At 42.5% G+C, this 15464-nt stretch overlaps 1 protein-coding gene across 2 annotated transcripts in view; it reads left to right on the top strand.

Moving 5' to 3' along the window:
* The window catches only part of ARHGAP26 (Rho GTPase activating protein 26), a 608947-nt gene that overhangs the window by 158598 nt on the left and 434885 nt on the right, over nt 1–15464 (top strand). For both annotated transcript variants that reach the window (XM_040406016.1, XM_040406026.1), the window contains exon 6: nt 9768–9878. In XM_040406016.1, coding sequence (XP_040261950.1) covers nt 9768–9878 — 111 coding nt within the window. The remainder of the gene's footprint in view (nt 1–9767; nt 9879–15464) is intronic.

Here is a 15464-nt window from a genome sequence, read left to right on the forward strand (position 1 = left end):
TCAAAATCGTCACTCCACAACTTTAGCGGTTTATTGCTCGGTCATGCAACTTACCACCCAAATGAATTTTACCTCCTTTTCTTCTCACTAATAGAGCTATCATTTGGTGGTATTTCATTGCTTCTGACATTTTTACTTTTTTTTGTTATTAATCGAAATTTAACGATTTTTTTGCAAAAAAATGACATTTTTCACTTTCAGTTGTAAAATTTTGCAAAAAAAACGACATCCATATATAAATTTTGCTCTAAATTTATTGTTCTACATGTCTTTGACAAAAAAAAAATGTTTGGGTAAAAAAAAAATGGTTTGGGTAAAAGTTATAGCGTTTACAAACTATGGTACAAAAATGTGAATTTCCTTTTTTTGAAGCAGCTCTGACTTTCTGAGCACCTGTCATGTTTCCTGAGGTTCTACAATGGCCAGACAGTACAAACACCCCACAAATGACCCCATTTCGGAAAGTAGACACCCTAAGGTATTCGCTGATGGGCATAGTGAGTTCATAGAACTTTTTATTTTTTGTCACAAGTTAGCGGAAAATGATGATTTTTTTATATTTTTATTTTTTTTCCTTACAAAGTCTCATATTCCACTAACTTGTGACAAAAAATAAAAACTTCCATGAACTCACTATGCCCATCCCGAAATACCTTGGGGTGTCTTCTTTCCAAAATAGGGTCACTTGTGGGGTAGTTATACTGCCCTGGGATTTTAGGGGCCCAAATGCGTGCAAAGTAGTTTGAAATCAAAATCTGTAAAAAATGGCCGGTGAAATCCGAAAGGTGCTCTTTGGAATGTGGGCCCCTTTGCCCACCTAGGCTGCAAAAAAGTGTCACACATGTGGTATTGCCGTACTCAGGAGAAGTTGGGCAATGTGTTTTGGGGTGTCATTTTACATATACCCATGCTGGGTGAGAGAAATATCTTGGCAAAAGACAACTTTTCCCATTTTTTTTATACAAAGTTGGCATTTGACCAAGATATTTATCTCACCCAGCATAGGTATATGTAAAATGACACCCCAAAACACATTGCCCAACTTCTCCTGAGTACGGCAATACCACATGTGTGACACTTTTTTGCAGCCTAGGTGGGCAAAGGGGCCCACATTCCAAAGAGCACCTTTAGGATTTCACCGGCCATTTTTTACAGATTCTGATTTCAAACTACTTACCACACATTTGGGCCCCTAGAATGCCAGGGCAGTATAACTAACCTACAAGTGACCCCATTTTGGAAAGAAGACACCCCAAGGTATTCCGTGAGGGGCATGGCGAGTTCCTAGAATTTTTTTATTTTTTGTCACAAGTTAGCGGAAAATGATGATTTTTAATTTTTTTTTTTTTCTTACAAAGTCTCATATTCCACTAACTTGTGACAAAAAATAAAAACTTCCATGAACTCACTATGCCCATCACGAAATACCTGGGGGTGTCTTCTTTCCAAAATGGGGTCACTTGTGGGGTAGTTATACTGCCCTGGCATTCTAGGGGCCCTAATGTGAGGTAAGTAGGTAAATGACCTGTGAAATCCGAAAGGTGTTCTTTGGAATGTGGGCCCCTTTGCCCACCTAGGCTGCAAAACACATTGCCCAACTTCTCCTGAGTACTGCGATACCAGATGTGTGACACTTTTTTGCAGCCTAGATGCGCAAAGGGGCCCACATTCCTTTTATGAGGGCATTTTTAGACATTTGGAACCCAGACTTCTTCTCACGCTTTAGGGCCCCTAAAATGCCAGGGCAGTATAAATACCCCACATGTGACCCCATTTTGGAAAGAAGACACCCCAAGGTATTCAATTAGGGGCATGGCGAGTTCATAGAAAAAAAAAATTTTGGACACAAGTTAGCGGAAATTGATATATATATTTTTTTCTCACAAAGTCTCCCTTTCCGCTAACTTGGGACAAAAATTTCAATCTTTCATGGACTCAATATGCCCCTCACGGAATACCTTGGGGTGTCTTCTTTCCGAAATGGGGTCACATGTGGGGTATTTATACTGCCCTGGCATTCTAGGGGCCCTAAAGCGTGAGAAGAAGTCTGGAATATAAATGTCTAAAAATTTTTACGCATTTGGATTCCGTGAGGGGTATGGTGAGTTCATGTGAGATTTTATTTTTTGACACAAGTTAGTGGAATATGAGACTTTGTAAGAAAAAAAAAAAAAATTCCGCTAACTTGGGCCAAAAAAAATGTGTGAATGGAGCCTTACAGGGGGGTGATCAATGACAGGGGGGTGATCAGAGAGTCTATATGGGGTGATCACCCCCCTGTCATTGATCACCCCCCTATAAGGCTCCATTCAGATGTCCGTATGTGTTTTGCGGATCCGATCCATGTATCCGTGGATCCGTAAAAAACATACGGACATCTGAATGCAGCCTTACAGGGGAGTGATCAATGACAGGGGGTGATCAGGGAGTCTATATGGGGTGATCACCCCCTTGTAAGGCTCCATTCAGACGTCTGTATGTGTTTTGCGGATCCTATCCATGTATCCGTGGATCCGTAAAAAACATACGGACATCTGAATGCAGCCTTACAGGGGAGTGATCAATGACAGGGGGGGTGATCAGGGAGTCTATATGGGGTGATCACCCCCCTGTAAGGCTCCATTCAGACGTCCGTATGTGTTTTCTGGATCCGATCCATGTATCAGTGGATCTGTAAAAATTATACGGACGTCTGAATGGAGCCTTACAAGGGGGTGATCAATGACAGGGGGATGATCAATGACAGGGGGGTGATCAGGGAGTCTATATGGGGTGATCACGGGTTAATAAGGGGTTAATAAGTGACAGGGAAGGGGTGTAGTGTAGTGTGGTGCTTGGTGCTACATATTACTGAGCTACCTGTGTCCTCTGGTGGTCGATCCAAACAAAAGGGACCACCAGAGGACCAGGTAGCAGGTATATTAGACGCTGTTATCAAAACAGCGTCTAATATACCTGTTAGAGGTTAAGAAAATCGCATCTCCAGCCTGCCAGCGAATGATCGCCGCTGGCAGGCTGGAGATCCACTCTCTTACCTTCCGTTCCTGTGAACACGCACGCCTGTGTGCGCGCGTTTACAGGAAATTTCGGCTCACGCGAGATGACGCCAATCTGCGTTAGTGTGACCTGGGAGCGCCGCAGAGATGACGCCTTTCGGCGTTAGTGTGACGGTAAGTGGTTCATTTGCATAAAAGGCGGGAAGTACAAAAATGCATAATACTTATTGAATTAGTCTGCAAATGAAATTAAAAGTGTAATTTATATGTTTAATGTTACACAATGAACATTTAGAAACTCTCAGTGAGGGTAGCATAGTAGAGGTGACAGGTTCCCTTTAGGCCCCTTTCACACGGGCGAGTTTTCCACGCGGGTGCAATGCGTGAGGTGAACGCATTGCACCTGCACTGAATCCGGACCCATTCATTTCAATAGGTCTGTGCACATGAGCGGTGATTTTCACGCATCACTTGTGCATTGCGTGAAAATCGCAGCATGCTCTATATTGTGCGTTTTTCACGCAACGCAGGCCCCATAGAAGAGAATGGGGCTGCATGAAAATCACAAGCATTCGCAGTGCAGATGCGGTGCAATTTTCACGCATGGTTGCTAGGATGAAAGTCTATTCACTGTATTATTTTCCCTTTATAACATGGTTATAAGGGAAAATAATAGCATTCTTTTATACAGAATGCTTAGTAGAAGGTTAATTGAGGGTAAAAAAATAGATAAAAAATTAACTCCTCCTCCAATTGATCGCGTAGCTGCCGGTCTCCTGTTCTTTCTTCAGGACCTGTCAAAGGACCTGTGGTGACATCACTGTGCTCATCAGATGATATATCACATGATCCATCACCATGGTGATGTATCATGTGATGAGCTCAGTGACGTCACCACAGGTCCTTTGACAGGTCCTGAAGAAAGAACAGGAGACCGGCAGCTACGCGATCAATTGGAGGAGGAGAGTTAATTTTTATATATTTTTTTTTTTTCCCTCAATTGACCTTCTACTAAGCATTCTGTATAAAAGAATGCTATTATTTTCCCTTATAACCATGTTATAAGTGAAAATAATAAAATTTACAGAATACTGAACCCAAATCCGAACTTCTGTGAAGAAGTCCGGATTCGGGTCTGAGTACCAAACGTGATGATTTTTGTCAGGCGCATTATAACGCTTTGTACTTGCGGGGAAAAATCGCGCATGTTCCCGCAATGCACCCACATCTGTTCCCGCACGTCACCTGCAACGCCCGTGTGACCACAGCCTTATGTAGGTTTTCAGGTTTTACTCCCATATAGTGGTAAAGAGCATGAATTACATGGACCATGCCAATAATCCGGTAATGCCAGGAATTTACACCGAGCAGTTGGTAATGGAAGATAAGGGAGTGGAAACCTACTGTTCATATTTGTGGGCAGTCCTGATGAAGGTCTACAGTTTTAAGAAGGGCTTAGATCAGGCATTCTCAACCTGCTACCCTCCAGCTGTTGCAAAACTACAACTCCCATCATTCCCTGACAGCCTACAGCTATCATCCTACAGAAGGGCATCGTGGGAGTTGTAGTTTTGCAACAGCTGGAGTGCCGCAGGTTGAGCATGCCTGGCTTAGATTAATTCTTAAAATTAAATTACGTCAAGGGCTCATGCCCGTAATGCGGCCTGCAATATGCTGGCACCTGCTGTGTGCATCACAGATGCACACCCATTCACTTGATTTTACAGTATTGCCACATTTCTAACCAGAATTTACATCAGAATGCACCTTTCATAGGATGTACATCCAGGAGCTAGAGGTTTTGTGTACTGGGACTGGATGATTCTCATTTCTGTTGGATTCATGCTTTGCATCTGTGTAATGGACAGATCCAGATCTGAATGTTTTACTTGTAAATGCTTTATTAGCACTGCCCTTAAATACGATATGAATAAACATTCAGACACATAACTCGGCTGTGCACTTGGTGAGTTAATGCCACCTGTTAGTCTAGCTGGGAATGCTAAGGCACTAACCCATACACTTCAGAAGACCTAATCCTCTATAATGTTATTGGCAAGGAACCTGCATTCTTCTTTACAGTATGCACAACAACTCCTTGTCTTCCTCCTGTGAACACACTGCAATCTATTGGGTTTTAAATGGTGAAATGGTGGTTTATTGTGCTGGGTGTGGCGGTATCCAGTCAGGTTTAAGAACACTGCTTTCCTAGTAGTGGCTCAGTTATCAGGTGTTGTGCTGCCAAAGGTCTGGTTATCAGAGGGTGTAGGCTGAAATTACAGAGTGCAAATGATTTTACGGACCTGGACAAATAAAGTTTTGGTCCTAATGTGGCTTTCTAATCCAACTTAAATACTTCTATTAGGGGCTGTTCACATGTCGTGTTTGCTGTATCTCAAGCAGATACGTTTATACATACAGGAAAAGGCGTATGCAATTTTGTGGTTCTCTATCATTTTTTTTAAATGCACGGTTGACGGATGTGCATACGTTTCAGTACGTTTTGTGTCTGGTTTTTTTTTTAAACAAAAAACGTATACGTTTTTGTGAAACTTTTTCTTTTTAAAAAAAAAAAGATTTGAAGGCATTATTTGAAAAACGGATACGTTTAACGGATGGAAACACTTTCTCATGTTTTCATCCGTCTTCCATTCGCTGCAAAGTAAAAAAATAAAATATACTTTTTTTTGCAGGACAGAAAAGCGTGATATATAGTCTATGGGTACGTCAAGCCAAATGTTTCTTTACGGTTTTTTTTCTGTTTACGAATGTATCTACTTGACATACAGCAAAAACCTAGATGTGAACACCCCCTTAGATAACAGAGTTTCACTGAGCATCTGGGAGATCAGTTTTGAAGTTCACAATAAAATTGAATAGGGTTCTGGACATATAAATGTTAAAAAGCTACACAGACTGGTGTACATACTACCGTTCTGATGTTTAATAGGAAAGACCGTGTAAAACCTCTCATTTTTTAAGCTGATGCTGACATCTAGTGGAAAAAAACGGAATAGACTTCAGAATCAGTTTGCAGACTTGAAATAGGAGTCTATTGCCTTCCAGTATTTTTTTTATTTATTTTTTTGTTATTAACATTTTACTATATTTTCTTTTTTCCTGCAAGTATTTCCAGATCAGGATTTTCAGTACTTATCACACATGTACTATAGGTGCACCAGGAAACCGAAAGATGACTGGTGTAAAGACATGAGTCCTTGAGACCGGCATTCAAGTCTCATTTTCTCAGCAGAACTGAAAACAGTTTATGTTGGACGTACATATGAGTATATGGAATTATGGTTGAAATTCTGAGATTAATGCAGAAACATGAGTTTGTTGTGATTTTGTATATTTCCACTTCCATTATTATTGGTGCTGTGTACTGGAGTAGTAGTATGTAGGAGCTATAGTATGCCGTAGTTACTGTATCATCAGTATAATGAAACCTTTTGTATATATTCCTCTTATTTATTAGATGTTACTAATATCGGGCAAACTTTCTCTAATATAATGTGAAACTCACTATGTCATTTCACAATCTCGGACAAACACACTGGGGCTGTTTTTACTGAAAGCAAGGCAGTTGGCTTTACCCAGCTTTTACACTGTTAGAGAAAACGTGGTCATTTGGAGACGCTGTAAGACGATGCACATGGTACCCATAGTGCTAACACTGCATGATGCTACGTAATTTTCTGGTACAGAAATAAAGAGCAAAAAACCTGACAACCTTCGAAATCCCTCAATCAGCCCCCTCCTCCAACAACCTCCCTTTTTAGAATTTCCTTAAGTTTCCAAATCCTGCCCGCTACTTTTTCCACAGTGATCCTTGTAGGTCTTCCTTTAAGTACCACTCTGTGTACCTGAAAGGCTGCATAATTTACATAGTCGTTACTGTAATATATTTTTAATAATGACGGATATTCAGTGATCATTGATATTAGAAGTACAGTAGGAAAAGGCATGGCGGGGCAAAAAAGTACGTTATATGAACTCCTATGAGAGCGTGCGGCCTATGAATGGGCTTTGTGAATACTGCAGTGAAATATTTGCTAGTAAGTAAAAGTAGTTTCTGAATTAAGTCCATGTATGGCTACTTTCACACTAGCGTTCGGAGCGGGTCCGTCTGATGTTTCATCAGACGGATCCGCTCCTATAATGCAAACGCTTGCATCCGTTCAGAACGGATCCGTTTGCATAACTGTTTATTTCAGATCTGATTTTTCACTTCGGAAAACTCAGATCCGACAGTATATTCTAAACACAGAAGCGTTCCCATGGTGATGGGGACGCTTCAAGTTAGAATATACTGAGAACTGTGTACATGACTGCCCCCTGCTGCCTGGCAGGTGCTGCCAGGCAGCAGGGGGCAGACCCCCCCCCCCTCCTGTATTTAACTTATTGGTGGCCAGTGCGGCCCCCCCTCCCTCCCCAGTATTAATTGTAAGCAGTGCGGCCCCCCTCCCTCTATATTCATCGGTGGCCAGTGTGGATATTAAATATGAGCAGTGCGGTCTCCCCCTCCCTCCCTCCCCAGTATTAAATATGAGCAGTGCGGTCTCCCCCTCCCTCCCTCCCCAGTATTAAATATGAGCAGTGCGGCCTCCCCCTCCCTCTATTCATTGGTGGCCAGTGCGGATTCAAAGTATTGTGATCAGTGCGGCCTCTCCTCTCCCCCCCCCCCCCCATCATTGGTGGCAGCGGAGAGTACCGATCGGAGTCCCAGTTTAAATCGCTGGGGCTCCGATCGGTTACCATGGCAGCCAAGACGCTATTGCAGTCTTGGCTGCCATGGTTACTTAGCAACAAATAGAATCATTATACTTACCTGAAGAGCTGCGATCTATGTGACCGGCCGGGAGCTCCTCCTACTGGTAAAGTGACAGGTCTGTGCGGCGCATTGCCTATAGACCTGTCACTTACCAGTAGGAGGAGCTCCCGGCCGGTCACATAGATCGCAGCTCTTCAGGTAAGTATAATGCTGCTATTTGTTGCTAAGTAACCATGGCAGCCAAGACTGCAATAGCGTCTTGGCTGCCATGGTAACCGATCGGAGCCCCAGCGATTTAAACTGGGACTCCGATCGGTACTCTCCGCTGCCACCAATGATGGGGGGGGAGGGAGGAGAGGCCGCACTGATCACAATACTTTGAATCCGCACTGGCCACCAATGAATAGAGGGAGGGGGAGGCCGCACTGCTCATATTTAATACTGGGGAGGGAGGGAGGGGGAGACCGCACTGCTCATATTTAATACTGGGGAGGGAGGGGGAGACCGCACTGGTCATATTTAATATCCACGCTGGCCACCGATGAATATAGAGGGAGGGGGGCCGCACTGCTTACAATTAATACTGGGGAGGGAGGGGGGGCCGCACTGGCCACCAATAAGTTAAATACAGGAGGGGGGGGGGGGGGGTCTGCCCCCTGCTGCCTGGCAGCACCTGCCAGGCAGCAGGGGGCAGTCATGTACACAGTTCTCAGTATATTCTAACTTGAAGCGTCCCCATCACCATGGGAACGCCTCTGTGTTAGAATATACTGTCGGATTTGAGTTTCACGATGTAACTCAAATCCGATGGTATATTCTAACATAGAGGAGTTCCCATGATGATGGGGACGCTTCAAGTTAAAATATACCATCGGATTGGAGAAAACTCCGATCTGATGGTATAATCCTGACTTTACATTGAAAGTCAATGGGGGACGGATCCGTTTGAAATTGCACCATATTGTGTCAATGTCAAACGGATCCGTCCCCATTGACTTGCATTGTAAGTCTGGACGGATCCGTTTGGCTCCGCACGGCCAGGCGGACACGAAAACGCTGCAAGCTGCGTTCGGGTGTCCGCCTGCTGAGCGGAGCGGAGGCCAAACGGTGCCAAACTGATGCATTCTGAGCGGATCCGCATCCACTCAGAATGCATTGGGGCTGTACGGATCCGTTCGGGGCCGCTTGTGAGAGCCTTCAAACGGAACTCACAAGCGGAGCCCCGAACGCTAGTGTGAAAGTAGCCTATGATGTACATGTCTACAAAATGCTTGTTCCTATCATACTAGAATGTGTATTCACTGTGAAAACTGTAAAAACACTTGCACACTGTAAAAACACATCTGTGATATGAAAGTACACTTGTATGCTGTAATAATCCATAAAGAGGAAGAGTCAATACTTGGTCTGTTCCCTGTCTCCATTAACAGACAAGTACCCAAGGACCAGATTGTTACTGTAACAGACAGTAACTGAAAACGCATATGCCTAGTAAAAAATAATAGTTGAGGTTTAGGCTACGTTCACATCACCGTTCTGGCTTTCCGTTCTCCTGCTCCGTCTAGGAGCAGGAGAACGGAAAGGACGGAAAAGGCACATAACTGACGCCAAACTGAGTCAAATGGGGTCCGTTATGTTTCCGCTCAGAAAATGATTTTTAAGCGGAGACAAAAGTCTTGCATGCAGGACTTTTGTCTCCGCTTAAAAATCATCTTCTGAGCGGAAACATAAAGGACCCCATTATAATCTATGGGGTCCTAAGGGCTCCGTTTGACTCAGTTTGGCGTCCTTTCCGTTCTCCTGCTCCTAGACGGAGCAGGAGAATGAAAAGCCAGAACGGTGATGTGAACGAAGCCTTAGCGCACCAGAGCCATAAAACCCCTGAAGATGAAAGCTGTTTCTGTTTTGCAAATTACGGTAGCTGTTTTGTGTCTATGTAACTTTCAGTATGTGATTTCTTGGTGCTCTTTGAGTAATGGGTCCATTTTGTGTTGCAGGCTGACAGCCAGGTGGACCAAATGAGGCAGCATTTCTATGAAGTATCGCTGGAGTATGTTTTGAAAGTCCATGAAGTTCAAGAGCGAAAAATGTTTGAGTTTGTGGAGCCGGTAAGTTTGAGAGATATTGTACCATTTTTGTTTAATGGAGAGAATCTGTCGAAAGTTTTAGTTTTGTTTGATTAGTCACTTCTTTATGGCCTTCATGAATACAGTTTAGCATGTCAAGTAATATCTAACTAGGGCCCCATGCACGCAATTGTGTCTGTTTTGTGGACCTGCAAAATATGGATACAGTCTGTGCTGTCCACATTTTATTTGCGGACCCATTGTTTTAAATAGATCTGTGGTCTGCATTTTGCTGACATTTTCTACCATTTTTCAGACCAAACATACAGATGCAGACAGCACATGGGATGTCAGTTCTGCAAACAGATAGAACATGATACAGATACTTGTCCACAAAATGCAGACCCTTTGAAGACTCATTGAAGTCAATGAACCCACAAAAAATGGGGATGCAACACAAACGGCATCTGTAGTTAGCGCATCCGTGATTTGGGGAACGCAGAATGGATACAGTCATGCATGAGGCATTAGAGATATTTTTTGTCTATGTCGAAATGTAGGCACACGGAGTACCTTTTTTTTTTTTTTCCCGGACCTGTTGAAATAAATGGTTCCGCATACGGTTTGCAAAAGAAATGGAACAGACACTGAAATAAAATTACGTTTGTGTGCATGAGCCCTTAGTCATATGAAACAAATGTGATCGTCTCTTCAGAGCTTAGAATGCTTCTATTTGTTAATCACAGAAATATCAATATGTCTTATTTGTTATCAAAAGATTAAAAACAAAGCCAATAAGAAATCTCACAAAAGTCGCCCATACATGTCTCGTACATTCAATTCCATTAGTACAACTAGTACAGTGGACCATTAGGATAGAAAACAAAAGTAAAATGTAAGTAATAATGTATTTAACTCCTTAACGCATACATGTACGGCATTATGCACAGGGAATTGTATGGGGCAGGCTGCTGCTGAGCCCGCTGCATACGCGGTGGGTGCTGGCTGTGTAATATGCCACGTTCAACTGCGATCACGTCATCTGTAGGTTTGGCAGAGGGATGCGGCTCCCTAAGCCTTTTAATCATGGGCCCTGCAGTGATATCGCAGGGTTCCAATTTGTTCCCATGACAGCCTGGGCTCTGCTGCAGGATCCCAGGCCTGCCATGGTAAACTGCTTGCTCAGCTGTATATGAGAAAAAAAGTTTAAAAAACAAACAAACAAAAAAAACAAAAACCCAAAACTAGCAAAGATTTAGATCACCCCTCTTTCTCAATTTTACATATTAAAAAAAATAAAATAATAATGTTTATTTAAACATATCACTGTGTCCAGAAATGTCTCAACTATTAAAAGATCTTTAAAAATGTCCTGTGAACACCGTAACAGAAAAAAACTATAAAAACATGTGATTCAGCATTTTTTTGTCACCTTGTCCCCCCAAAAACGTTAAATAACAGTTCTCAAAAAGTCGTATGTACCACAAAAATGATACCAATAAAAACTAGTTTGTCCAGAAAAAAAACAAGCCCTCATACAGCTCTGTAGACTAAAATATAAAAAAGTTATGGCTGTCAGAAAATGGCAATGCAAAAAAAATGTAGATTTTTTTTCCAAGTTTTTTTTTTTTTTTTTTTTAAGTAATAAAATTAAAACTATGCAAATATGCTGTCACCATAATCGTATTTAGCTGCAGAATAAGGACGTCATGTTATTTTTTTGTGTACATTTAACACCGTAATGACAAAACCCAAAAAACCTTGGTGGAATTTAGTTTTATTTTTTTTTATTTTACCACACAAAGAATTTTTCTCCTGTCTTCCAGTACAAGACATGGTAAATTAAATTGTGCAATTAAATTAATTGCATCTTGTCCTGCAAAAAATAAGCTCTCATATGGCTACATGAATGGAAAAATGAAAGTTATGGCTATCGGAATGTGGGGGGAAAATAAAAAATGTAAATATGCTCAGTCCTTTAGGGGTTAACTATGGAAGTACCAATAATGCCAGCTATTAGGGGGGCCTCCTATTGGACCCTCTTTAGGTTAAATGATTGATTTTGGTTTTTAACACATTTTTTTTTATCACTGTAGAATAGCATCATTTTCATGGACATAACGTTTGATCAGTTAAAGTTTCACATGTTCTTTGTAGTGCAGGAAGTAAGTAGTGCTGAATGTATTTCCTATGTGACTTAGGTTTTATGTTCACATGGATTTTGAGCTGAAGATCCTCTTCTGCTGCCCATTTCCTGTTCACACAAGAGAACAGACCCTCTGGTTGAAACTAGTACACAACAGCTATATAAATAGCTTGCAGATTAACCAAGACCATTAATTCTGTGTATATGTTTCCGGTTACTTGTGCAGAGATCAGTAAACAGGCATTCCAAAGAGAATTTACTGGTAAACACATATCAAAATCATATTAACCAGCAAGTCCACGTAAAATGAAGGCTGCTTTCTAATTGACATTGGTTACATTGCAGCCACCGTTTTCTGAACCACCAACAATCCATGAGAAGACATTTTATTGAATATGTTGTAATTCCTTCATCAGATGGATCAGAACCCATCAGTAATTTTGAGCCGAGAGAACCTTGCAGCCCTTTCTTGTAGTGGAATAGGCTACCCTGCCTACAAGATCTCTGTGCATCTTCACCAGTGATACTATATGTCTGCCCATGCTTAAAGTAGGGATCGACCGATTATCGGAGTTACCGATATTCATGATTTTCAAAGTTATTGGTATCTGCATCTAACCTTGCCGATATGCCGATAATGCGTCACGCGCTTTCACAGAACATGAGCGCGCTGCTGTCAGTGCACTCATGTTCACTCAGCAGCACAGGGGAGGAGTCACTCTCTCCCCCTGTGCCGTGCTGCCTATGAGGAGAGACGGGAAGAGGAGGGGCGGGCACACTGCGCCACCAATGATAATTAACGTCTAATACAAATTCAGGAGGCGGTGCCCAGCCTATGACAGGAAGCTGCGATCAGTGGCAGTTAACCCCTCATATGCTGCACCTGAGGGGTTAATTGCTGCCGCTGATCGGCGGGTGTGATTCTGCGCCGACACACCCGCCTCCTGTATTAAACGTTATTAAAAATATTGGTGGCGCAGTGCCCTCCCCTCCTCTTCATTGGCGGTACAGTGGCAGTTGTGATGGGAGACACAGCAGTGTAATCCTGGGGCACTGATCGGTTACCATGGCAGCCAGGATGCTACTGAATCCCTGGCTGCCATGGTAAGCTCCCTGATATTGTGTGTACTAGGCACAGGGCAGCAGGGAGAGTGTGAAGTCCTATTCACCCTAATAGAGCTCTATTAGAGTGAATAGGACAAGGTAGTAAAAGATCCCAGGTTCTAGCCCCTAAGGGAGGAAATGGTTAATAAATAAACAGTAAAAAAAACAAAACACCAAAATATTAAGTATAAATCACCCCCTTTACCAATTTTACATATAAAATATCTAAACAATAAATAAACATATCACCTATTTCCACATCCAAAAAGTCCAAACTATTAAGGGCTCTTTCACATCTGCGTTCTTGTCTTCCGGCATAGAGTTCCGTCGTCGGGACTCTATGCCGGAAGAATACTGATCAGGATTATCCTAATGCATTCTGAATGGAGTGAAATCCGTTCAGGATGCATCAGGATGTCTTCAGTTCCGGTACGGAACGTTTTTTGGCCGGAGAAAATACCGCAGCATGCTGCGCTTTTTGCTCCGGCTAAAAATCCGGAACACTTGCCGCAAGGCCGGATCCGGGATCAATGCCCATTGAAAGGCATTGATCCGGATCCGGCTTTAAGCTAAACGTCGTTTCGGCGCATTGCCGGAGCCGACATTTAGCTTTTTCAGAGTGGTTACCATGGCTGCCGGGACGCTAAAGTCCTGACAGCCATGGTAAGTGTAGCGGGGAGCAGGGGAGCAGTGTACTTACCGTCCGTGCGGCTCCCCGGGCGCTCCAGAGTGACGTCAGGGCGCCCCAAGCTCATGGATCATGTGATCACATGGATCACGTCATCCATGCGCATGGGGCGCTCTGACGTCACTCTGGAGCGCCCCGGGAGCCGCACGGACTGTAAGTATACCGCTCCCCCGCTCCCCGCTCCTACTATGGCAACCAGGACTTTAATAGCGTCCTGGCTGCCATAGTAACACTGAAAGCATTTGGAAGACGGTTCCGTCTTCAAATGCTTTCAGTACACTTGCGTTGTTACGGATCCGGCAGGCACCTCCGGCAACGGAAGTGCATGCCGGATCCCAACAACGCAAGTGTGAAAGAGGCCTAAGCTATAAAAAAAAAAATGTGTGGTGAACGCTGTAACAAAAATGTTTTTTTTTTTTTTTTTTTAAATGAAAATGCACAGAATATCGGTATAAGTTATCGGCCTGAAAGTTCACAGGTTATCGGTATCTGCTCTAAAAAAATCTAGATCGGTCGATCCCTAGCTTAACCCCTTAAGGACTCAGCCCTATTTCACCTTAAGGACTTGGCCATTTTTTGCAAATCTGACCAGTGTCACTTTAAGTGCTGATAACTTTAAAACGCTTTGACTTATCCAGGCCGTTCTGAGATTGTTTTTTCGTCACATATTGTACTTCATGACACTGCTAAAATTGGGTCAAAAAAGTAAATTTTTTTGCATAAAAAAATACCATATTTACCAAAAATTTTGAAAAATTTGCAAAATTTCAAAGTTTCAGTTTCTCTACTTCTGTAATACATAGTAATACCCCCAAAAATTTTGATGACTTTACATTCCCCATATGTCTACTTCATGTTTGTAGCATTTTGGGATTGATATTTTATTTTTTGGGGATGTTATAAGGCTTAGAAGTTTAGAAGCAAATCTTGAAATTTTTCAGAAATTTACAAAAAACAAATTTTTAGGGACCACTACAGGTCTGAAGTCACTTTGCGAGGCATACATAATAGAAACCGCCCAAAAATGACCCCATTCTATAAACTACACCCCTCAAGGTATTCAAAACTGATTTTACAAGCTTCGTTAACCCTTTAGGTATTGCACAAGAGTTATTGGCAAATGGGGATGAAATTTGAGAATTTCATTTGTTTGCCTAATTTTCCATTTTAACCCATTTTTTCCACTAACAAAGCAAGGGTTAACAGCTAAACAAGACTGTATCTTTATTGCCCTGACTCTGCCGTTTACAGAAACACCCCATATGTGGCCGTAAACTACTGTACGGGCACACAGTAGGGCGTAGAGGGAAAGGTGCGCCGTTTGGTTTTTGGAGGGCTGATTTTGCTGGACTGTTTTTTTGACACCATGTCCCATTTGAAGCCCCCTGATGCACCCCTAGAGTAGAAACTCCATAAAAGTGATCCCATCTAAGAAACTACACCCCTCAAGGTATTCAAAACTGATTTTACAAACTTTGTTAACCCTTTAGGTGTTGCACAAGAGTTATTGGCAAATGGGGATGAAATTTGAGAATTTCATTTTTTTGCCTAATTTTCCATTTTAACCCATTTTTTCCACTAACAAAGCAAGGGTTAACAGCCAAACAAGACTGTATCTTTATTGCCCTGACTCTGCCGTTTACAGAAACACCCCATATGTGGCCGTAAACTACTGTACGGCCACACAGCG

This window comes from Bufo bufo, chromosome 1 (assembly GCF_905171765.1).
Source record: "Bufo bufo chromosome 1, aBufBuf1.1, whole genome shotgun sequence".
NCBI lineage: Eukaryota > Metazoa > Chordata > Amphibia > Anura > Bufonidae > Bufo > Bufo bufo.